Source organism: Tenrec ecaudatus, chromosome 6 (genome assembly GCF_050624435.1).
Source record: "Tenrec ecaudatus isolate mTenEca1 chromosome 6, mTenEca1.hap1, whole genome shotgun sequence".
Lineage (NCBI taxonomy): Eukaryota > Metazoa > Chordata > Mammalia > Afrosoricida > Tenrecidae > Tenrec > Tenrec ecaudatus.
Genome location: NC_134535.1, coordinates 24,766,697 through 24,790,605, shown reverse-complemented (window position 1 = coordinate 24,790,605; position 23,909 = coordinate 24,766,697). Strand labels below are relative to the sequence as shown.

Here is a 23,909-nt window from a genome sequence, read left to right as displayed (position 1 = left end):
GAAGGTGACAGGAAGCACAATGGAACCAACTGTGGGACAGGCTAATCTTGCCTGAGGTGTTATCTCCATCCAGTTACAGCACACTGACGCCCACGGAAGGATTCGAAGTGCCCTCTGGTGTTTGCATGTGTTCACACTCATGCATGTGCACAGACACATGTGTACTTAGGAGCATTTAACTTCACTTAGGCTGACCTGGCCCAAGCTTCTTTTAGAGCAGAAAGCATCCTCTGAATAATGTCAAGTTCCACAGTATCCAGTGAATCCCCTCTTTGGTTCTGAAGAGACAACCTATTTTCTGTGTATTACATTAGTTATTTTGTTAAACATTAATGACGCATATTCCTGGTTCTCACTCTTGAGGAATTCCAGTTCGGTTATTAACATTTTTAGTAAACGTTTTAATACAATATGCAAAATTGTGTTATCTTATTTCATCATGAATTGTTAGAAAACCACTTCTTAATGAACATTAATGTTCGTGTGTCTCTTCTGTATCCAATATCAAATAGTCACTAAGTTTGTATTTTAAAATCCACAATTACTCTACTATTTTGAGTACAAAGGTTATTATTTATACAAATATTATTTTCATGCTTTGGAAAAGGAAAGAGAGGTTCAGATAATACCAAATGTCTACTTAAATATTTAAGACTCTAAAAGGGCCTTGGTTTTGTTAAGAGTTGAACTGCTAACCTCAAGGTCAGTGGTTCAAAACCACCAGCTGCTCCACAGGAGAAAGATGAGGCCATCTGCTCTTGTAAAGATTCACAGCCTGAGAAACCCTCAGGTCACTCTAAGGTGGGGTCGACTTGATGGCAGTGGGCATGACTCACGGACTTCTAAAGTGAGGGGATTTCCAATCTCCTTACACGTGCCTCGAGACAGGCTTTGAATTCTACACACGTAAAAGCGTCAACAAGCAGCCCTGGGCGCAGTGGGTTCTGAGCTGGGCTGCTGCGCAGCTAGAAACGACCAGTTTCTACGCAAGAGAAAGAGGCTTTCTACTCCTGTAAAGAGCTACAGTCTCAGACCCCCACAGGGGCCATTCTACTCTGTCCTTTAGGGTTGCTAAGAGTCAGAATTGACTCAAGGGCAGTTTGTTTTGTTTTTACAAGGGCAAGCATTTTTTAAGTACCGTATATACTCGAGTATAAGCCAGAGCAAATACCAGCGAGGCACCTAATTTTACCACAAAAACTGCATTAAAAATGTGCTGAAAAACTCGGCTTGTACACGAGTATATATGGTAACCAGCACTAGCCAAGACCAATACTGAGGTTACTTAACACACTTACTCACTGCCAGTAAGTCGATGCCAACTTAAATCGACCCTCTAGGGCAGAAGAGAACTGCCCCTGTGCATTTCTGAGGCTCTTTATGGGGTAGAAAGCCCTGTCTTTCTCCCAGAGAAGTACTTATAAAGCTCCTAAAATACTTATTGCTGGACTTTGTGCGACACATTGATTTATACTCGTTACTCTTGATTTTTGTTTCCTGACTTTGTCAGGGGAGGACAGAGGTCTAAACCAGGCCGGCTATGCATTTGGCCGTCTGTCTGGACCTAACTGAGTGTGATAGCTGAAGAACACCACTTTCTTCAGCAACAAAAGAACTGTGAAACTCCTTGTTGTTGATTGGATCAAGGTTGGATTTTAGTATTGACCCTCCATTCCCTGTGAACAAATGGATAATGTCCCATTCTCTACTGACACTCTCACTTGGCTTGTCCTGCGCTCTCACCCCACTCTCACTGTTGACCTTCTCAGGCGCCACGCCTGCTAAGGCTAACCCTCCTCAGTTTAAAATGTTCTGTGTAGTTTTTCTTGTTCTTTTGCAGATTCCTCCTTTTGCAGGTTGCTCCGGACGAAGCCTTTTCTTCCTTGTCTCTTTTTAAGATACTATTTCTTGTTTCAGATGAAGAGGAAGCCTCCCCGCCTAGTGCCGTGCCTCCAGGTTAGGACAATCCTGACTCCTTTGCTACTTTAGAAATTGATTATTAATTGGCAGTAAAGAAAAGAAGTCAGGTTGCCTCGCCGAGCCAGTGAGCAGAATGGGGCCATAGGTCTTGCCCAATCTAGAACCCCGAGAGCAAATGTTGGCTTTAATATCTTGTAGTGTATGAGAAACCAAGAAGATGGCAGCTTTCTTCTGTGAAATACATCCAAGTGGTAAACCCTGACTATGAATTTTAGGGCCAAAAATGTGTTTGTTCCATTCCCAGCTAGCTACCCTTTTTCTGTGTCCTATAAATGTAAACATCCCTAATTTTCTTTATTCTTGTTTTTAAAAACAAGATAAATTTTATGGATGTTTTCACAGAGGAAGCTCCTCTGGTTTACCATCCAAATCCAACTTCTAGTGTTTTGCTCCCTGTGGCCAGAGAGATGGGGTTTGGGGGATCCAAGCGCGTTGAAGTCAGCGCTCCACCTTCGTGCCCGCTTACATCAATCCAATCACACTTTCCTTTCAGGTGTGGGTAGTCGGGCCCTGGAGAGAAAAGACTCAGGTGAGCACATCCCTGGAGCAAGACATCCTGAACCCATTTTAATAGAATCACTAATGACCTCATTTCTTGAAACGGTATTAATTCTAATTCTTGTTCTACCCCCTTTGCAGCCTTCTTAGCAACCTTTCATTATGTCTCCATTGACAAGCAGACTAATGTATTGAGAAATCATTAATTTTGCATGATACAGACATACACAAAAATGTCAGAATCAGCGGTGGTTCAATGGTTGGATGTGAGAATTTTTCCATGACAGAGATTCGGGTTCCATTTCCAGCCAGCGCACCACAAGTCTGCCCACCACCTATTGACCAGTGTACTGCCATGAGTCTGAACAGGTTTCAGCACAGCTTCCTGATTAAGACAGACTAGGAAAAAAGGCCTAGAGATCTACTTCTGAAAATCAACCAACAAAAACTCTTTGAGTGGGGTCCCCATGGGTCATGAGTACTGTCCATAAGAATTGGACTTCTAACTGCAAGGTCGGCAGTTCTAATCCACTAGCCTCTCCATGGGAAAAAGGTGAGGCTGTCTGCTCCCATAAAGGTTTATAGCCTCAGAAACCCCGTATGGGTTGGAATCCCCGTTATGGCAGTGAGTGAGGGCAAACACAATATACCCCAGGCTTGATTGTCTTTTTTCATTATAACTAACATTAAAAAAAAACAACTCTTTTACTGTGATTTGAGTGAAAGTTTATGAAGCAAATCCGTTTTCTGTTCAACAACTCATAGACTTTTGGCTTCACGACATCGACTGTAGCCCCGCAACATCACTGCACCCTGAGCTTCATCCTTTGGCAATACTGTCTTTTGAACCTTGTACGATCAATGCATCTCCATTTTTGACTATCATTTGTAACATTTAGCAAATACACAGAAATGAAAAATCTCCATTCCTAGTCGCTGAGCCTGGGGACCCAGGACCACAGTCTCTGGGGACACCCAGCAAGGTCAATTGGCATAGCATAGCCCACAAAGCCAATGTTCTGTAGCGTTCTACTTTGGTGAGCACCTAATCTGGTCTTAAAAGCTCCTGAGCAGCCACCCAAGGTGTAACCATCAATCTTTCCCTGTCCAGAGGGAAAAAGAGTGAAAATTGAGAACACATGAAAATAACTAGGCCAGCAAACTAACAGGCCACGTGACCATCAGCCTCCGAGATCCTGAGACCAGAAGAATTAGATAGATGGTGTCCGGCTACTCTGAAAGGGATCACAATGGTGCCTCAATACAGTGGGAGGAAAATGTGGAACAAACTCCAAATCACAGAAAAGGTCAGGCTTTTTGCTTGGCTAGAGACTAGTGGAAACTCTGAGACCAAGAGCCGGCGTCACCCTGCAAGTCTGTAAATGAACTTGTCTTCATGACTCACTTTTCAGCCACACAATACACAGGTCTACATGGAGAACACGATGACTCACTAGGGAGTTAGGCATGCTTTGGGATATTCAACTCTTGAAGGACAAAAGGGCAGCATTTGCCTAAGGACAAAGTTCAGAAGGGTTGGCAAGGAGGAATGGAAACAGGAAACACAGTGAGGGAATAGGATAAATGTTATTACATTGGGGTGATTACAATCAATGACATGAAACAAAACCTGTCTGAATTATTGAATGGAAAACTGACCTGCTCCATAAACCTTCATTCCATTTGAAATAAAAAGTGAAAAAGTGAAATCTCCATTCCTGGAATGTACCAAAGCTAAATAATAATTGACACTTTTGTAAGGACATGCACTTGACAAAATACTTCTCAGATGCATCCTGTCAGCCACGGCTACAATTCTGGGAGCCTATATTCATTCATTCGTCCAACAAATGTGGTGAGGACATACTGTGTACCTACCAGGTACCTTTTATGGGGCAGATGTTCTTATAGGCACGTTGGGTGTAGAAGTGAACAACACAACATAAATTCTTCCTTTGCCTGCCCAACTTGAGTGTCCACTATTCACTGCTACTAATATTACACACTCACACCAAAAAATACTAACAATTCCTTGGTTATTAAAAAAATAGTGTAATCATATGTGACTGGATTCCATAACTTCTTGTGAAATCCACGGCCTCCTGTAGGCAGAAATGGAACCTGCAGCATGAGTGATACTTGAAGACGAAAATAATCCAATCTACACTTCTCTCCTAGTCAGAAAACATTAACAAGAGCTGATGAGCCATCTATTTCCCTCCCCTTCATTCCCCCAGATATTTTAACTGCTGAAACGAAACGTCTCTACATTCACCTCTTGGCGACAAAGGGAACGTCTGTATCAGTTCTGTCTTCTACCCTCCTCGTTGGCATTTGCTGTCAACGCACCTGGGGCATAAACTAGAAAGTAGCAACATAAGCTTCATTTCCAGTTTGTCTCTCTTCATGGGATTACATCAGTTTAGTTTTTGTTTCATCTCTTTTTGTTTATTGGTTGGTTTGGTTCCCCTGCCCCTCCGCCTTTTCAGGACACTAACAGTATTCTTGGAGCTTCCACCTGTCTTGAATTTCCATTATCTGTCACTTTTCTCCAATTGTGGTGAAATCTAAACAGCAAAACCAGAATGGTCTGATCATATGGCAGCAAGAAAATGCCAGGCCAGGCCCAAGAGGTCTAGGTTCTTTCCAGTCTGAACCATCAAATTGCCTCATCTCTTTAGACTTTTTCAAATTCTGTTACCTGTTGGGCTGCTAACTACAAAGTTAGCAGTTTGAAACCACCAGCCACTCCCAGGGAGAAAGATGAGGTTTTGTGTTCCTGTGAAGCAGTGGTTCTCCACCTTCCTAATGCCACACCCCTTTAATGCAGTTCCTCATGTTGTGGTGACCCCCCCCAACCGTGAAATTATTTTAGTTGTTACTTCTTAACTGACATGAATCAGGCGACCCCTGTGAAAGGGTCATTCAACCCCCGAAGGGGTCATGACCCACAGGTTGAAACCCGCTGTAAAGAGCTACAGTCTTGAAAACCCGCAGGGGCAGTTCTGTCCTGCCCTACAGAGTCTCCACAAGTCAGGATCAACTCATGGCAGTGCATTTGGGTAGCTTTCCTGTTGCTGTTGATCTTATTGTCCAATAGATGTGGCCTTATCATAAGTCATATCTGGAAAATAGATTGGACAGCCTGGAAAAAAACACCAATAATCCCACTTTATTTACTTACTGCACTGTGTTTCTATCAGGGGATGAACTGGGCGGGGAAGTAAACAATTGAAACATCTCTGTCAGCAAAGACTAGAGTTAATACCATACCTGCAAAGTCTCACTCCTTCTAGGAATTAGAACACATTCCTTGACCTCCACCACGACAGAGACGTCCCTGGGAGAATGGGAGTCCTCACTCAACTGATGGCAGTGGGGGGTCATGAGGACTGGAGGCAGAGGGAGCCCTAAAGAATGATGTTCCATTTCTTTGGTTTTATTAGACCAAGACAAGCTTCAGCCAGATGAGAAGTCCAATGGCAGGTAAGTCTACCTGAGGCGAACGTGACCCAGAAATGACAAATTTCCTCCTTTCCATCCTTAGAATGGTCCATTGGGGAACCACCTGCCGGAGAAGAACCAGACAAGCAGAATGCCAACTCCCAGATGTCCACCTTGTTTGTGGAAAAGCCTCAAACGGGATCGGTGAAAGTGGGTGAGTCCCATCATTAATCCTGCCTCTTGTTCCTTTGTATGCTGAATTTAGGTGAAATTCACAAAATTAACGATTTTGAAGCCAATAATTCAAAGACTTTTATGACATGCCCAATGTTAGGCAACCATCACCTCTTTCAAGCCCAAGACACTTGTGTCACCCACAAAGGGAAGTGCCCCATCTATCAGTATTGCCTCCCCATTCCCCTTTACCCTCTGCTCTCTGGCAGCTGCACCTCTGCTTCCTGTCCCAGTGACTGTGCTTCCATCAGGAGAGTTCTCCTTAATGGAATCCCCCACTGGGTCATCTTTGTGCCTGGTTTCTTTCACTTAGAGGGACAACGTCTGTCTACTTTGTAGCAGGCATCAGTACGTCATTCCTTTTTTGTTTTGTTTTGTCTCTAGCTGGCTAATAAGTCCGTTGGATGGGTATATTCCATCTTGTTTTCTCTAGCCTGTCATGGAGAGCAGGGGCTCTCATTTCAAAAACCTTGAATGCCTCCAGGCAGCCCAGCAGAGTAGCTGACAGCCACGCCACCCGGATTCAAATTTGCCATGTACTTCCTATGAGCTCTTCTCTTCTGAATCAACCTAACTTCTCGATGCCTCAACTCACCCCTCTGAAAGAGGGAGATCATTATAATGACCAGCCTCTGAAATACTTTGAGCCACACCCACTCTCACCAAGTCAATTCTGACTCATAGGACCCTTTTGAAAGGGTAGTACACCCCGCCTCATTGGTTTCTGAGGTTTTCAATATTTACCAGAGCAGAAAGGTCCCTCGTTCTCCCTCAGACCAGCTGATTGGCTGGAACCGATGATGTTGTGGCTCACGGCTCAGTGCATATCCCACTCTGCCACCAGGACTCCTTGGGTCCTCTGAAGAGTCCTGACATATCCTAAAACTCAGAGCTAGTGTGTGCTGTCATCAGGACTTGCCTCCTTCCATTAAATAATGCACAGTCTGCACCTGCACCAGATCAGGCATAGCATCTCAGAGATATTTCAGCTTCAGAGAGATGCACTCTAACAGCAGTGGGCATACACTTCCTGTGTAGTAGGCCTGGTGGCAGTGAGGGGTAAGCACTGGGTTGCTAAATGCAGGGGTAGTAGTTCAAAGCCACCAGCTGCTATGCAGGAGAAAGCTGAGGCTGTCCACTCCCATAAAGATTACAGTCTCAGAAACCCTATATTGGGTTGCTAGGACTCGGCCACTATGGCACTGGAAGCAATTAGCACTGAGTTGCTAACTGGGAGCACTGATGGTGTAGTGGCCATGTGTTGGGTTGCAATCCAGAAGGTCAAAATGACCAGCTGTTCTGCAGGAGAAAGGCAAGGCTTTCTACTCCTGTAAGTAGTTGGGTCTCAGAAATTTAAGTGACAGTTCTACCCTGTCCTATAGGGTCATGATAGGTCAACATCAACTCCATGGTAGTGAATTTTTTAAAATTTCTTTTTATGAGTCAGGTTTGTTTTCAATGTGTTAGACACAATGCTGAACGCTCAGTGTTGTATGTAGATACTCAGAACTTTCAGACCAATGGGAAGAAGAGTGAAAGCAACAAGTAGTGACAAAAGCCAAGGGTCGTTATGGAGGCAAGCAGGTGGCGTCCTTGTGAAGGGTCTGGAAGAGGAAGGAGATGGACAGAGAGGGCCGATGAGGAGGGGGCCTAGCAACAGAGACAGCCGAGAAAGTCTGACATGAGGGCCAGTGCCCAGGAATGTTCACTAATTTTTTTTAGGAATGTACAGGCAGTCCCCAATCACAACATATTCAAGTTATTATGATGACCCAAATGTATGATTCTCCAGTTGTGGGGTGTTTTTTGGTTTGTGTGTGTGTGTGTGTGTGTGTGTGTGCATCTTATCATCAGGAGTGCATTGTGGGGTACAATTTGCTGGTATTATTCTCAGAAGTACACTTGCAGAGGCTGAGTTTTAAGTTGTACTGTTGAAAACACTGCTGACGGTCTAAGGACACTGACAACAAAAGGGGGTAACAATGAACACCAAAGACAGTAGGGAGCCAGTGGAGAGGTCTGAGGGCCAGCCCCAATCCCAACTACCTGGACAGCCGCCCCTTCCCCCAGAAGAATTTGCTTTAGAGGACAGCCCTGAAGCTGCATCTTGGGGAGAGAGACATATCTGATCAGAGCATATGGGAGCAGATGAAGGGGGAGGAAGAGAGAGGGGAGCACATCCTGGCCCACCAAGCCTTGAGGACAATATCCCTGCTCAGAGCAGCCAGGGCACCGAGTGGACCATATAGGTGGCCCCACTATGAAACACGACATCCCTTGCTGACCCATGGCCCAACGGGGAACAACACTGGAGACACAGTGTTGATATTGGCCCAGTCTGACTCCACCACACCGTGGCAAAACACTGAGGGCGTGCAGCAGAGCAGCAGGGGGAGCAGAGCAGGAAGGTCCCAAGGGAGTATCAAGGATAGACTTTGGGGCTAGAGTATGGCACCCCATTGGACTCAAGTGGAGGACACTCTTAGAGGTCAACAAACAGACCTTGAACTATTTACAGGTTTTTCTTTTGTTTATTGTTATTGAATTTTTTGTTGTCCTCATTTTGTTTTCTTTTGTCGCTTTGTTTTGCTATGTCTTGTCTTTTTGTGCATGTTATTATCTCTGCAGGTCTCTCTAGATAAGATAGGCTGGATGAACAGTCTGTAGGAGAAAACAACGGGACCAATGGTTCCAGGGGGACCTGGGAGAGGAGGAGGAGAGGGAAGAGAGGTGGTGTTGACAACCCAGGGACTAGGGAACAATAAGTGATCCAAAATCAGTGGCAAGGAGGGTATGAGAGGCCTGGTAGGGATTGATCAAGGGCAATGTAACCGAGAGAAATTACTGAAACCCAAATGAAGGCTGAGCGTGATAGTGGGACAAGAGGAAAGTAAAAGGAAATAGAGGAAAGACCTAGACATATTTACATATGTACATACCTGTATTTAGACCTCTATAAATGCCCTTTTCCTCCTAGTTCTTATAGACAGCATAAAACTGGTATTTATGTCAGGACTGACTGGGAATGGAGACGTCCAATTGGAACCTTTTAGTGATCAGAGCTAGCCTTTGGCATTTGCCAAACAGTTTACCAATGAGCACGGACAGCTCAGTCCTCTCCACTCTGGAATGTGGCTGCACCCTGCATGTGAAGGGAGATATTTGCTCCCCTGCATTCCCAAAGGAAATGCTGGACTCAGAGCATGGCTAGAGTTTCCACATCTCTAGTGTCTGACTGCTCAATACAAGCAGCTTCTGCAAACTGAGCCATATCAATCAGGCCTATGCTGTAACTCCAGGCTTCCCATAACCAGACCCAATACAAAGGGTGGAGAAAAGATGCACATACATTTCATTTTCTTTCCTTTGTTTCATACATAAACATGAGTGTATGTGTCTATATCTATGTATATAATATGAGAGGGTACCAAAAAACCCCTGGACTTGTACTGGACAGCACAGAGCTTTCTTAATATGCATGTTTCCCACTAGGTGAGCATTGAGCACCTTGCTCTGAGATAGTGCACCCAGTGGCATTGCCTGGGAAAGTTCTCTCTGGTCACAGTGAATTTTTTCATAAAACTGGTTTTGCTCAAACCTCATTTTTTGTAATGACTGATTTAAGAGAACAGTGTGCAGCTGTGAAATTATGTTTCTTGCTTGGGAAAATGCTGCAGAAACTGTAGTGATGCTGGACACAGCTTACAAGTACAGCGCTATGGGGAAAGCTAAGTGTACAGTGGTTTTCTCATTTTAAAAAGGTGAAATGTCGATTGATGACAAACCTATTTCTAGACATCTGTCAACTTTCCAAACGGATAAAAATGTCACTCGTATTGCATTTGGAGTTTGTTCCATCAGGTTACGCTGCTAATCAAGCTTTCTATTTAGAGGTTCTGAAAAGATTGCATAACAGTGTGTGACAAAATGGCCCGATTTAAGGTAGCAGATGGACGTTGGTTCTCTACTCAAGTACTCCCTCAATGAAAAAACACTTTGTTCTATTAAACTGACATTCCATGATGCTCACCTTCCCAACACGACCACTGAAGACAAAGTCAGTGAATAAGCAAATGTGGTGAAGAAAGCTGATGGTGCCTGGCTATCAAAAGATATAGCACCAGGGGTCTTAAAGGCTTGAGGGTAAACAAGTGGCCATCTAACTGAGAAGCAACAAAGCCCACATGGAAAAAGCACACCAGCCTGTGTGATCATGAGGTTTTGATGGGATCAGGTATCAGGCATCAAAAACCAAAAAAATCATATCATTGTGAATAAGGGGGAGTGCGGAGTGGAGACCTGAAGCCCAACTGTAGGCAACTGGATATCCCCTTACAGAAGAATTTCAGGGAAGAGATGATCCAGTCAGGTGCAGTATAGCACCAATGAAACATAGAACTTTCTTCTAGTTCTTTAGTGCTCCCTCCTCCCCACTATCATGATCCCAATTCTGCCTTATAAATCCGGCTAGACCAGAGCATGTACACCGGTGCAGCTAAAAACTGGAAACACAGGGAATCCAGGACAGATAAACCCTTCAGGACCAATAATGCAATACCAAGAGGGTAAGGACAAAGTGGGGGGGAAAGGGGGAACCGATTACAAGGATCTACATATAACCCTCTCCCTGGGGGACAGACAACAAAAAAGTGGGTGAAGCTCCCTTACACTGTTGGACAGTGTAAGATATGACAAAATAATAATAATGTATAAATTATCAAGGGTTCATGAGGGAGGGGAGTGGGAAGGGAGGGTGAAAAGGAGGAGCTGATACGAAGGGCTGAAGTAGAAACAAAATGTTTTGAGAAGGATGATGGCAACATATGTACAAATGTCCTTGACACAATGGATGGATGGATTGTGATAAGAGTTGTCTGAGCCCCCAATCAAATGATTTTTTTTTATTTTTAAAAAGAAAAGGAAAAGGTCTGATTTGTGGCAGACGGGGGACTGGTTTTGCCACCATGACAATGCATCTGCTCACACAGCCATCTCAGTGTGCCAGTTTTGGCAAAATACAGCATGCCTTTATTTCCCAACACACCTTACTCACCTGACCTCATTCCGTTGGACTACCTTTTGTTTCTGTGAATGAAGAGGGACATGACAGGACAGTGATTTGATGATGTAGAAGAGGGGAAGAAAAAAAGGGGGGTGGGTGGTATCAACCATCCAAAGAGAGTTTGAAAAATGTTTCCAAGAATAGACTCACAGATTTCACAAATCTATTAAATGTAATGGAGGGTACTTTGAAGGTGATAAGGTTGTTTTGTAAAAAAAATTTTAAATGCATAGAAATCTAGGTTTTCTTTTTGTTGGGGGGGGTACACCTTTGTATAATGCATATTTCTAAGGATCCCCAAGTGGCATAAACAGTTAAGGCCTCAGCTACTAATTGAAAGGTTGGTGGTTTGAGTCAAACCAGAGGCACCTTAGGAGAAAGGCCTGGAAATCTACGTCAGAAAAGTCAGAGCCATTGAATACCCTGAGTGCAGGTCCACTCTGAAACCTAGGGGTTCTCCATGAGTCAGAATGGAGTTGATGGCGAATGGTTTGTTTTTGAAATGTGTGTGTGTGTGTGTGTGTGTGTGTGTGTGTGTATAGCAACAAGACATATAAAGGGACTTCAAAAAGTTCATGGAAAAGTGGCATTAAAAGATGAATTTCCCATAAACATTTTAAAGCCCCTTTATATGTACTTATGTGTGTGTGCATAAATATACACATATCCATATTAAATTAAAAATAACCATTGCTGTTGAGTGAGTTCCAGCTTGGGCAGGAGAGCCCTGCCCTGCAGGTTTTCCAAAGCTGTCAGCTTTCTGGAAGCTTGCTGTCGCATTGTGCTCCCAAGAAGTGACTGGTGGATTCAAACCACCAACCTTCTGATGAGCAGCCAAACACTCTGACCATCATGCCACCATGGTTTCTTAGATATAAAATGCCTGTGTTTAATCCAAACCTAAAAAGTATGTCCGTTGATCTCCCCTTGCTCTTTTTCTGCTCCCTAAACCTCAAAGGCAGAACATATTAGGTGATCCTAGGAGCCTCTAGCATGCTTTCATCGTTTTAAAAATCAGGATCACTTCACTGCACAACAGGGGGACACCAATCACCTCATAGTCCGGGCAGCGCCACCCTGCACAACATCTGTCCAGGTGTGAGCGCAACCACCGGCAAGTGTGAAACCGGTCTGCAGCCCTCATGTGCTTTTTCTAGGTGAGAATATTACCTTCATCGCCAAAGTGAAGGCTGAGGATCTTCTTCGAAAGCCCTCGGTGAAATGGTTCAAGGGGAAATGGATGGACCTGGCCAGCAAAGCTGGCAAACACTTGCAGCTGAAGGAAACCTTTGAAAGGCACAACCGGGTATGGCCCCGAATGCACGAATCCTGGGCTGAGCTGGCTCTTTCTCTCCGGGTGGGCAGGAAGGTCAGCCCCAGGCAGCCCTTCCGAATCTCTACATTCTGCTGTGCCCGGGGGCTCTATCTCTTCTGCTGAGTTAGATGCCCTGCCCTGTCTAGATACTCCCATCTGTGAGCCAGTGCTGAGGAATGTGCACGAATCCTTGCAACGGGATGACATCTTTCCGTGTACACGGTGGATGCGAGGTGTGTGTGTGTGCATTTCATTGCAGGTGTACACGTTTGAGATGCAGATCATTAAGGCCAAAGAGAACTATGCAGGGAACTACCGATGCGAGGTCACCTACAAGGACAAGTTTGACAGCTGTACATTCGATCTTGAAGTGCACGGTAAGCATGCTCGCTTTGCCTCGTGCAATATGATTTTTTAGGCGTTCTGAGAGGATGGAGAAGAAGGTAATCTCAGACCATGAAATTATATTTTGGGGGGCGGGGGTCGAGAGGATCCTTTTAAAATTGTGTGCGTTTCTGATTGTGGTGACATCAGCAAGCCAGTTGAATGAATTTGCCATGGGATAATGTCAAAATGGAACGGAGGGAAGGAATTGATAAGCATTTCTTGTCAATGTTATCTTCAATCTCCCAACGAAGGCATGTCATTTTTGAGGTTGTTGTGACTACGGACTGACTGCCTGTTGCATTGGACCCTCATATTTCACTCAGACTGAGGATAAGGCGGTGTGGGATAAGGACGCCAGGGGACCCAGGGGGCAGGGAGAATTCTTCTCAGGACTAATGTCAGGAGTGGAAGTGCTCCATCCATACGACCTATATGCTTCCCCGAGGGCATTCCATAGGGATAAGCAGGATGACAATACAAAAGGGCGTGTTGACTCAGCAGTAATGATGAATCGGAGATGGTACAGGGAAGCGTTTGCAACGGATGAGTTGAAGCAGAATGTGCGTCTGACTTGTGGGATGTAAGACTGGTGAGCAGCGCTGTAACCCTTCACCTCAATCACAATATTCAAAGTTTAGTACGGCTCCAAAAATGAAGCTACTGTAATCACACGCTGAGCTAGAACACATGGTATAATTTCTAGATGGAGGAAATGACAGCCCTCACTGCAACATGTCACGTGTTCCACATTTGGGGTGATGGCTTTGGGCCCTGGGCATCACACCTCAGCCCTGCGTTGCTTCAAGAGCCCAGGGCATGGGAGGAGGCAGAGCCCAGAAAGCATGTCCTGTCCAGCTGGAACCACGCCAAGCACAGCTGGATCCATCCTGACAAGTAGCGGAAAGCTGTCACTCAGTAGAGGGGAAAGGCTCTCCCAATTTTTCTAGAAGTTTAGTGGGCATGAGAATCAAAGGGTGGGGATGATGAGACGGTCAATTTTGTCTTAGCAATAGGAAATGCTCTTTAGTTAAGGCTATGTCGACGGTTAGATTCCTGCCTGCTTCCTCCCCTGCCTTCACCCCTTCCTGGAGATGTTAAGCCAAGGCTTGCTGATCATGGGTCAAGGTCAAGGTACCGTCAAGATTTCTCCATTCAGTGGGAATCTGACCTTGAGTGGCTGTTGTCCAGCTTGACTGGGCTTCTCTAAATATCCCCCGGAGGACTGCTAAAAATACTGATTCATGTGCCCATCAAATGATGTCTGTGAGAATCAAAATGCCCAACAGCGAGAATAAGGAAGCGGGGTATTTGTTGAAGTTCCCCGGGCAGTTCCGTTGGGCACGGGTAGACTGGATAACAGCTCCTTCGCGGATTCTGTGTGAGACGGGGGCGTTCCCATGCTGCAGCAGCCCAGCCACGGAGGAAATCCACTCCTCCCTCTTTATCTGAGAGAGCCCCACAGCCCACTAGCTAAACCAAAGCTTGATAGCTATTTGCTTTCTTTCCTTTCCAAGAATCCACTGGGACAACTCCGAACATTGACATCAGATCTGCTTTCAAGAGAAGGTAACTTCGAAAGGGCATTTCGATAGCTTTCTCTTCCTCCACACCATTTCCCTATCGTCAAACAAAACCAGCTACCCGCCTATCTCATGCCAATCAACAACACGGTGATCAGTTTTTAAAAGTAAAGATGTAACGTGAGTCTATTCTTATGTAGCTTGTTCTCTAATTGCATTATTTTTTATCTAATGGCAAAACTATATCAAGGTACACATTTGATATGGCAGCTGTTAAGTCAGAAAACTTTTATTCATGCTGTTCTGCATGAAGAAATCAATTAAGGAGCTATTACATCTTGTAGCCAGAAAAACAACAATCAACTGGCTTCTTTTTTTTTAATCATTTTATTGGGGGCTCATACAACTGTTATCACAATACATACATGCATACATACATTGTGTCGAGCACATTTGTACATTCATTGTCCTCATCATTCTCAAAACATTTGCTCTCCTCTTAAGCCCTTGGCATCAGGTCCTCATCTCCCCCCTCCCTCCTCACTCCTCCCTCCCTCATGAACCCTTGATAATTTATAAATCATTATTTTGTCATGTCTTACACTGTCCGACATCTCTCTTCACCCACTTTTCTGTTGTCCGTCCCCCAGGGAGGAGGTTATATGTAGATCCTTGTAATCGGTTTCCCCTTTCCACCCCACCCTCCCGGTATCGCCATTCTCACCACTAGTCCTGAAGGGATCATCTGCCCTGGATTCCCTGTTTCCAGTTCCTATCTGTATCAATTGGCTTCTTGTGGAAATTAGTGCCCGCCCCCCACCCCAAATAGTTGCCAATTCTACAGGAAAGACCACTGAGTGGAAATATGGAACACGATAGAAAGGCAGGATACAGGCGTCTACTGGGTTTATTCTATACCTGCTAAGGCCGAACAACAAGGGTCAAAGAATAAAAACGGGGGGAGGGGGCGGATAACCGGTTTGTAAGAAATGCAAATAACCCCTGATTTTTCATTATCTTATTACCATAGCTTCCCATATTTCATTCTTCCATATTATGAATTATTTAATGTTCCTGTTCTTATGAAGATTGATTCCATATCGGGTTTTGTTAAAGAAAGTCAAATGAAAACATTTGCTTTGGTCTATTTACATAAGGTTCATTTCCCTCTAGAAATTGTGTCTATCTCAAAATCTTAATGATTAAAAAAAAAGTTATCTAATACTAACTGGCCAGCCCATTGATTTTTAAAATGAGTACATCCCATTTCTTTCCTTCCAACTTTCTTTTGATCCACACTCAGCAAATACCCGATGCTAAGGCAGTGCTCCCTCCACGTGCAAGTCTGTTTTAGGCGAGATGGGCCTTCCCCCAATACCTAATGACATTCTGAAAGCCTGATTTGAGTGCCATCCTGATAACGTACGTGTCATGCACACGAATCTTAAACCCACAGGCTCTTTTCTTAGAAACCATACTAACATTCGTAAAGAGCAGGAAACACAATCTTCATTTAAAAAAATTAAACAGTAAGTAAATACGCAGTGTCATCTAAATGTCAGCTCTGGAGCTTCTATCGAAAGTTTCCATGAAATCCCGAAGGCAGCTGCATGCCTATTTTAAGATGCATTTCTTGATAGGAAACCCCTTTGGAAAATGGCTGATAAAGGATTCATGAATAGTCCTAAGACAAATTGTAAAAAAAGTTTTCAAAGGTATCACTATCAATAAGAACATGAAAAGACCAGAATGATTTGTTCCTTTCAAACAGAAAGGAATGCATCTCTCACAAAGCTCTGGGCTAGCTCCACTTTCATGTTATGTTGACGTCGCATCTCTAATTCATCAACTCCCGGACACAAAGAGGTTACCTTTGGAATATAAGGCTTTGCACTTATATATTTGACAATGGTACACTCTGTCCTGTAAGGCAGAGCCAAGCCAATCTCTGTCTCACCTGAATTACAGAGATCAGCAAAAGTCCTTTGATTTTTACACAGGTATGTCCCCAGAGCCCCCAACTTGCAAAAACAAAGTACTTTGTGTTGCTTGGCTTAGGTGTATTTGTGTTGCTTGGTTTGAACACAAATCCAAGCAGTTTTCTATACACAATCGATATACATTGTGTCCTGCGAAATCGTTGAGTAGCACAAGGCCCCCTTGTTCCACTTTTCCACAAGTACATATGCCAAAAAACTTCAGATGTCACTTGTGTGGAAAGAAACTGTTTGTGTTGATTTTGTTCCATGCCTTGCGTGCTGGTACAAAATTGCGTATTTGTTACCTGTGGTGTTTGGGGAAACGGTTGTGTATGTGTCTCAGCATTAAACGCCGATTTGCTTTTCTTTTGTTAATGACAGTGGTGAAGGTCAAGAGGATGCGGGGGAACTTGACTTTAGTGGTCTCCTGAAACGTAGGTGAGAATCCAGTGACGGACTGAGGCGCTGTGGCCTGGAAACCTCTTAGATGCCCACACAGAGAAGTCAAGTTTAAAGTGGATGTCTTCCAAGAGATTTTTCCCATCTTAAAATGTGTTTTGCTTATAGAATATAACGAGTCAACTAAGGAAGAGAGCAAACAACTGCCTACTAATCTGTATTAAGAATGTTCGCTTCCTTTCTCCATGGCTGCAAGTGTTCACACGTTTTCTTAGTTCGGGATGGAGAAGATTTGAGAACTGGGACAATATATACACACAGAAATCTCTAAAGCTTTATACATGATTCCTTCTTAGAATTGAATGCAGGCTGTATTCTTCTGCTTTTGATATGCTTATTTGACTGAAAAATTAATAGCACAACTTTGATAAAAGTCTGCAGGTATATAAGATATAGACATAGATATATGGCATTTATAAGGGAGAATGACTCTAATATATTATTTCTATTGATCGTGTTTCATCAAACCTAAGGCACCATTGATTCAAAAATACACCAATATTGTATAAGTCACTAAATAATGAAGTATTGTCCTCTCTCAGACTTAGTTTGCACATCTGTAGAAAGGGCGAATAAAAACTAGAGAGTTATTGTGAAAATGAAATTAACTGTGTATGGACCATATAGTAGGAATCAAATAAATATTCACCTCCAGTTCCATCAATAAAAATTTAGATTTTTTTCCCTCAAAGAGCTTATATTGTCAGAGATCTCTCTCTCTCTCTCTCTCTCTCTCTCTCTCTCTCTCTCTCACACACACACACACACACACACACAGACTTTTTTAAAAGTGAGAATAGATGACTGCTATGGTCAGACTAAGAAGGACTAGGCCTACCAGTATTTGGTAATTTTCATAGTGTAAGAAATCTATATGATTAAAACAATGAAAGAAAAAAATAAATCATTTTTTAAAATGGGCAGCAGCCTAACGTGGCCCCAGTTTTCATTTTCTTTACATCCCCAACTATGATTCTGATTCATATTTAAGGTGTTGTTGATATATGAATGTATTTATTTAATATACTAATCCACTGGCACAACTTTTAGAAATCATTGTGTGTTCCTACCAATTTAAAAATTGCATGTGTTTCCAGTGTCGTACTGATACAAGGTTACCATTTCTACCTCCTCCAAGAATGTGTGAAGGATCTCTGGTGGCCTGGTGGGTTACCAATTGGCCTGCCAACCACAAGGTCAGCAGTTCAAAACCACCAGTCCCTCTACGGGAGAAAGAGGAGGCTTGCTGCTCCCATAAAGAGTTAAAAGTATCAGAAATCCTCAGAGACAGTTCTACTCTGTCCTATATGTGTGTCGGACTCAACTTGATAGCGGTGAGTTTGAGAGTTAGAATTGTGTGACCAAATCCCCGTCAGAATAAGCATCATTCTGGCCAACATTGGATACACCAAAAGATCTTCCTTCTCTCAACAAAGCCAGCTTGTTTCAAACAACCATCTGTGAAACCAGAGTAAATCTCTTGGGCAAGACCTTGTTTTAAAATTTGACCTATATAAATAGTTGAAAGTTTTATTCTACATAAAATTTCTGTAACACCTTTGTACTTCAATGGGATCATGAAGTTACAGAAATTTTGATGTAAATGAAAGTACTGTTGGCATTATATAGGTCTACCCCAGTGATTGGAAAGGAACTGGGGGTGCTTCTACTGCAGCTGGATTTTTCTCCTCACTGTTGCTGAGCATGGAGCCCCATTGGTGTAGTGGTTACACGTGGGACTGGTAACCACGAGGTCAGCAGTTCAAAGCCATCAGTGGCTCCATGAAAGAAAGACAGGACTTTTTACTGTTGTAGAGAGTTAGAGACTCAGACACTCACAGCTTCTGTTAGTTCCACCCTGTCCTGTGAGTCGGAACTGACTCCATGGCAGTAAGTTTGGTTTTTTATGTAGTGGCTTAGCATAGCAATGCAGACAGGGTTCATGTGCAGCCACCCTGGTAAGGACAGATATTTCAGATGATTTAAACACATGCTACAGGTCAGAGATTTGACCTCACCCTCCAGTACAAAGCGATGACTTCTTCCTGTGGCAGTTTGAGATTCAACTCAATCGTGCAAGGAAAGGGAAGGAGAAGGTGACAGGCTTGGGGTGTTCTTGTATGTATTGATAAAATTACGAACATAATAGGAAGTGTATTGGGTGTTTTAATGGGGAACATGGCCAGGATGATAGGCTTTAGTAATCTACCGGAATGACTTAAGAAATGATACTAAAAACGAAGGTCATTGTTATCGGCTTCCTGCGAATACATATACACTTAGTGGGACTAGCTACACCTCACCTAGTGGAATTAGATAGCAAAAGAATATTTTCAATTTGCCTCTCCTTAACTATTATACCTATACGTGATTTGATCTTTAAATTCTTTTGCCACCAGGGTGAGGAAGGTCCTAGAAATGGATATGGGTGTGATTCTTCTGGATAGAAGTGTGTATTTAACACAATCTAGTATGGGTCATTTTGTAGTTGGGAGACTCTGCAGGGGACGAGAAAATCCAGCCTGATACAGTGTGAGAGAAGCCCCCAGTCATGTCCGAGGCTGCAGCTGCTGCCCCTTTTGGATGGAGGAAACACAGATACAGAGACCTATGTACTTAGGCACACACTCTCTGAGGCTCCTAATAATATACAAAAAAGGAGGTATTTGAAAAGGAGTCAATACAGAGGCTTCACAAATGATTCCCAAAATTCCAATTTCAGAACAACTTTCTTATGCTTTCCAATCTCTCCACTAGAAGTCTAGAGGGTGCGATGATCATTTCCGTGAGATGAAGACAATGTCTGCGGTTGGAGTTTTTAGAGGAACGTGTTCTTGCCCGTGTTCCCTAGGCCTTTCCCAGGTTCCACGTGGGCCAATGCCTTCTCACTTCCTCTCCTTGTCCAGATCTGCCTCAGTGTTTTCCAGAACTGGGCTCAGAGCCTCAATTTACACAATGTCAAATAGAAATTCAATCTTTAGAAGTCACTGTCGCCAACTCCATATTAAGAGTTTATATGCTCTTCCTGCCATGTCGTTTACCCCGGATAACAATCCAGTATTTCCGTCTCAAAGTGCATGTGGCCCATAAAGAAACTCTGAAACGATGGAAGAAATGTGTCTTTGAGACGGTACGCCACCCACCATCCCCTAGCCGGATCGCGTGACTATTTTCACATCACTCCATGTCAGATGGTTTGCTCAGTTTTCCTGAAGAATCATAACTATACCAGCAATCCTCACAGTAAGTAGTTCCCTGTCGAACATCCAGAGAAATCCGAGAAACATATCCAACTAAGTTTAAGGAAGAGCAACAGCATCTAGCCAGCGAAGGAGATCAAGTTCAATGATAGCTTATGTGTTTACACGAAAACTTTTTACTGGGAAGTATTTGTTCCTGCATTTGGGTTTCAGCTGTGGCTTCAGAAAGGCAGACACATGAAGTTTAAGGCTTCACATTCTGTATGCTCTCCGGTTAGGGGTCAAAATCAGGAGTCATCATTTCCATCCTCATCCCCATTGCTAAGTCCATCCTCACACTCATGGCTAAGTCCATCCTCATCCCCATTGCTAAGTCCATCTCATCCCCATTGCTAAGTCCATCCTCATCCCCATTGCTAAGTCCATCTCATCCCCATTGCTAAGTCCATCCTCATCCCCATTGCTAAGTCCATTCTCATCCCCATTGCTAAGTCCATCCTCATCCCCATTGCCAAGTCCATCCTCATCCCCATTGCTAAGTCCATCCTCATCCCCATTGCCAAGTCCATCCTCATCCCCATTGCCAAGTCCATCCTCATCCCCATTGCCAAGTCCATCCTCATCCCCATTGCCAAGTCCATCCTCATCCCCATTGCCAAGTCCATCCTCATCCCCATTGCCAAGTCCATCCTCATCCCCATTGCCAAGTCCATCCTCATCCCCATTGCCAAGTCCATCCTCATCCCCACTGCTAAGTCCATCCTCATACCCATTGCCAAGTCCATCCTCATCCCCATTGCTAAGTCCATCCTCATCCCCATTGCCAAGTCCATCCTCATCCCCATTGCTAAGTCCATCCTCATCCCCATTGCCAAGTCCATCCTCATCCCCATTGCTAAGTCCATCCTCATCCCCATTGCTAAGTCCATCCTCATCCCCATTGCTAAAGTTGCTTTTCTCCTCTGTTTGTGGAATCCTAAGCCATGTGCTTTATGGTTTCAGATTACCTTGCTTTCATTTTAAGAGTTTAATTGACATATAACTCACTTAGTGTCACATTATTTATTATTTAACTTCAACCTGCTTCCAAAAACATTCCAGGCCATATTCTCTAATACGAAATAGGAGAGATTAATGGCTTCATTCCCCTTCTCCCCTGCCAATTTAGAAAATAACAATTCTTTGTAAAAAATTGTCTCCACAAATATCATCTAAATAAAACCATGGTGATTTCTAATGTTTTTGTTTTGATTTTTAATAAGCAGCATAAATAGTTCCTAGTTACCACAATGGTAGGAAAATGCTATTTTCAAAATCCATAGGTTGAAAGACTGGATTTGTAAAATTCCCATAAATACAGTGCATATCAAGGAAGGTAGGAAAAAGATCATCGTTTCCCATAGACCTCCTTTTCAACCATTTAAACCCTTAGGTCCTTCCTCCACTTTGAACTCAATACCATATTCTAAATAAATGCTAGCATGCTCAAGATCCCTCCTTCTAATCAGACTTCAAGTTGAGAATCAGTAGAAGTGGGTATTTTCGGGATATTGCGTGATTATCTCCTCTCCTCCACCAAATGGTTTTGAACTAGGAAAAGCACAAGTGCTACTAGAAAAGTAAGTAATTTGATCTTTCTTACATTTGGAAGTTTCCCAAAGCCTTTGCAAAGCTGGACTCTACTTCGCTGTTAGGTACTCAGGCTTCGAAGCAAAGCTTTCAAGCCTAAACTGAAAAATTGGGACCGTGCCCCATTGTCCCTCTTTTAAAGGTCAATGCTGCTACTAAACCTGGCAATGCTTCGTCCCCGGTTAGGGAGGTGAAGCAGCAGGAAGAAGAACCCGAGATCGACGTGTGGGAATTGCTGAAGAACGCGAATCCCAATGAGTACGAGAAGATCGCCTTCCAGTACGGCATCACCGACCTGCGCGGCATGCTCAAGCGGCTCAAGCGCATGCGCAGGGTGGAGAAGAAGAGCGCAGGTGAGCGCGCGACCGCCCCGCGCTGGCTCTAGCTCGGCGTGGGAGGGGGCGGGGAAGGGCTGGTCTGGGACTGCTTGGAAGCGCAGGAGTTCCCTTGACTGGTGGAAAGGGTAAGACCACAGGTTTCATTTCAGAAACAAATGTCGCAACAAAGTAAGCCACGCCATATTTTGTTTGTTTCCCAGTGCTCCTGAAAGTTACACTGGCCAGGCGTCCTCAGGTGGCCCGCCGAGGACATTTATCTGGCCCGCCCGGTGGTTTTGCCCCATTTGTTTTTTTACTTCAAAATAAGATATGTGCAGTGTGCATAGGGATTTGTTCATAGTTTTTTGTTGTTGTTTTTTAACTCTAGTCCGACCCTCCAATGGGTCTGAGGGACAGTGAACTGACCCCTGTTTAAAAAATTTGAGGACCCTAGCGAGCCGATTAGGGACTCTGGGTGGCATTTTGGGTTACTGACAAGAGCTTTGGAACTTCCTTGCCAGGGCGTTCCAATGCTCTTGTCAGTTATAGGTTGGTCAGCAGTTCGGCCAGGGGTTGGGGGCCGGGTTGTCTGTGCCCTTAGAGACTGGTTTTCTACCCTTGGAAGCCCCGGGGCGCAATTCCACTCTACCTGCTGGATCACTGTGAAATGCAGGCAAAAGACTTGCGATCACCTGATGGTAGTGCGTTGGCAGTTCCAGTAGAATATTATGGTGGTGGGGGTGGGGGGCGATTTGAAATATTGTGAGAATTCCCAAAGTAGGACCCACATACAAAGTGCACGCATGCTGTTGGAATAATGGAATCTGTAGATATGCTAGAGGCCCGGGGAGAGTGGGGGGGGGGGTTGCACAGAAAGTTCGATTTGTGAAAAGGCTGTGTCTGCGAAGCGCTGCACAAGGAGCCCTGCCTGTTCAAGGTGGCTTCCGGAAGTGGCTGGAAAAATAGGGCAATCATTTTTAAAGTCTTTTCACTCATCTTTTTTCAGATATTTCTTCCAAAGGCATGTGCCTTCTCTGGGTTTTTTTTAAAGCCCTTTATTTATTTATATATAAATAAAATTCTAAACTACAAAGGATAATTTGGAAGATTCTCCCTCATTCTCCCCCCCCCCCAATTCTTTGAGTTTCTTTCCCCCTCCCCCATTTATTTTAGGTTCTCACTCATAGAATGGCTGTCAGGCAGAAGCGGGAGTTAGCAGGGCAGGCGAGTGGAAGGATATTTTCAACTCATTCCATATGTACACATACCTACAAATGTCGATGTTGTTTCTCTCACCCAGCTTTTTCCAAAATTCTCGATCCTGCATATCAGGTGGATAAAGGAGGGAAAGTAAGGTTTATGGTGGAGCTGGCAGATCCGAAGTTGGAGGTGAAGTGGTTTAAAAATGGTCAAGAGATTCGACCCAGTACAAAGTAAGTGGCCTTTAGAGTCATAAATCAATCACAAATCAGTCGTTTGACTTCATATCCTTTAGGAAAGAGGCATAGCTGTAGGGTGGGAGGGTGAAAATTGAAGTCACTTTTCATGTGCAAGGGGCTTCAAACAGTTCGTGGATAAATGGAATTAAGGATCATGGACTTTCCCCCATGAACGTCTCGAAGGCCCTCATATTCTGGACTCTCTCAAATTATAGCATTAGGTACAGGAGAGCTGATTTGATCATGCTACACAGACTACGTATTTCAGGTGATTCCTGTCTGTGGCAGTGTGCCGCGCTGAGCAGTTGTGTGTTGGGCTGCTAACCATAAAGGCGGCAGTCCATCCTCGGGACAAAGAGGAGGCGTCCACTCCCGTCAAGAGTTAAGTCTCAGAAACCCACACAGGCCGTTCTACCCCGTCCTGCAGGGTTGCTGTGAGCTGTCAT

The 23,909-nt window shown here is 44.0% G+C and overlaps 1 protein-coding gene across 1 annotated transcript in view; it reads left to right on the top strand.

Moving 5' to 3' along the window:
- Nucleotides 1–23,909, top strand: part of MYBPC1 (myosin binding protein C1) — a 124,696-nt gene that overhangs the window by 57,058 nt on the left and 43,729 nt on the right. Inside the window, exons 2-10 of the mRNA XM_075553205.1 lie at nucleotides 1,857–1,956; nucleotides 2,474–2,509; nucleotides 6,026–6,136; nucleotides 12,376–12,524; nucleotides 12,793–12,910; nucleotides 14,435–14,486; nucleotides 16,801–16,857; nucleotides 21,894–22,060; nucleotides 23,325–23,457. Coding sequence (XP_075409320.1) covers nucleotides 1,857–1,956; nucleotides 2,474–2,509; nucleotides 6,026–6,136; nucleotides 12,376–12,524; nucleotides 12,793–12,910; nucleotides 14,435–14,486; nucleotides 16,801–16,857; nucleotides 21,894–22,060; nucleotides 23,325–23,457 — 923 coding nt within the window. The remainder of the gene's footprint in view (nucleotides 1–1,856; nucleotides 1,957–2,473; nucleotides 2,510–6,025; nucleotides 6,137–12,375; nucleotides 12,525–12,792; nucleotides 12,911–14,434; nucleotides 14,487–16,800; nucleotides 16,858–21,893; nucleotides 22,061–23,324; nucleotides 23,458–23,909) is intronic.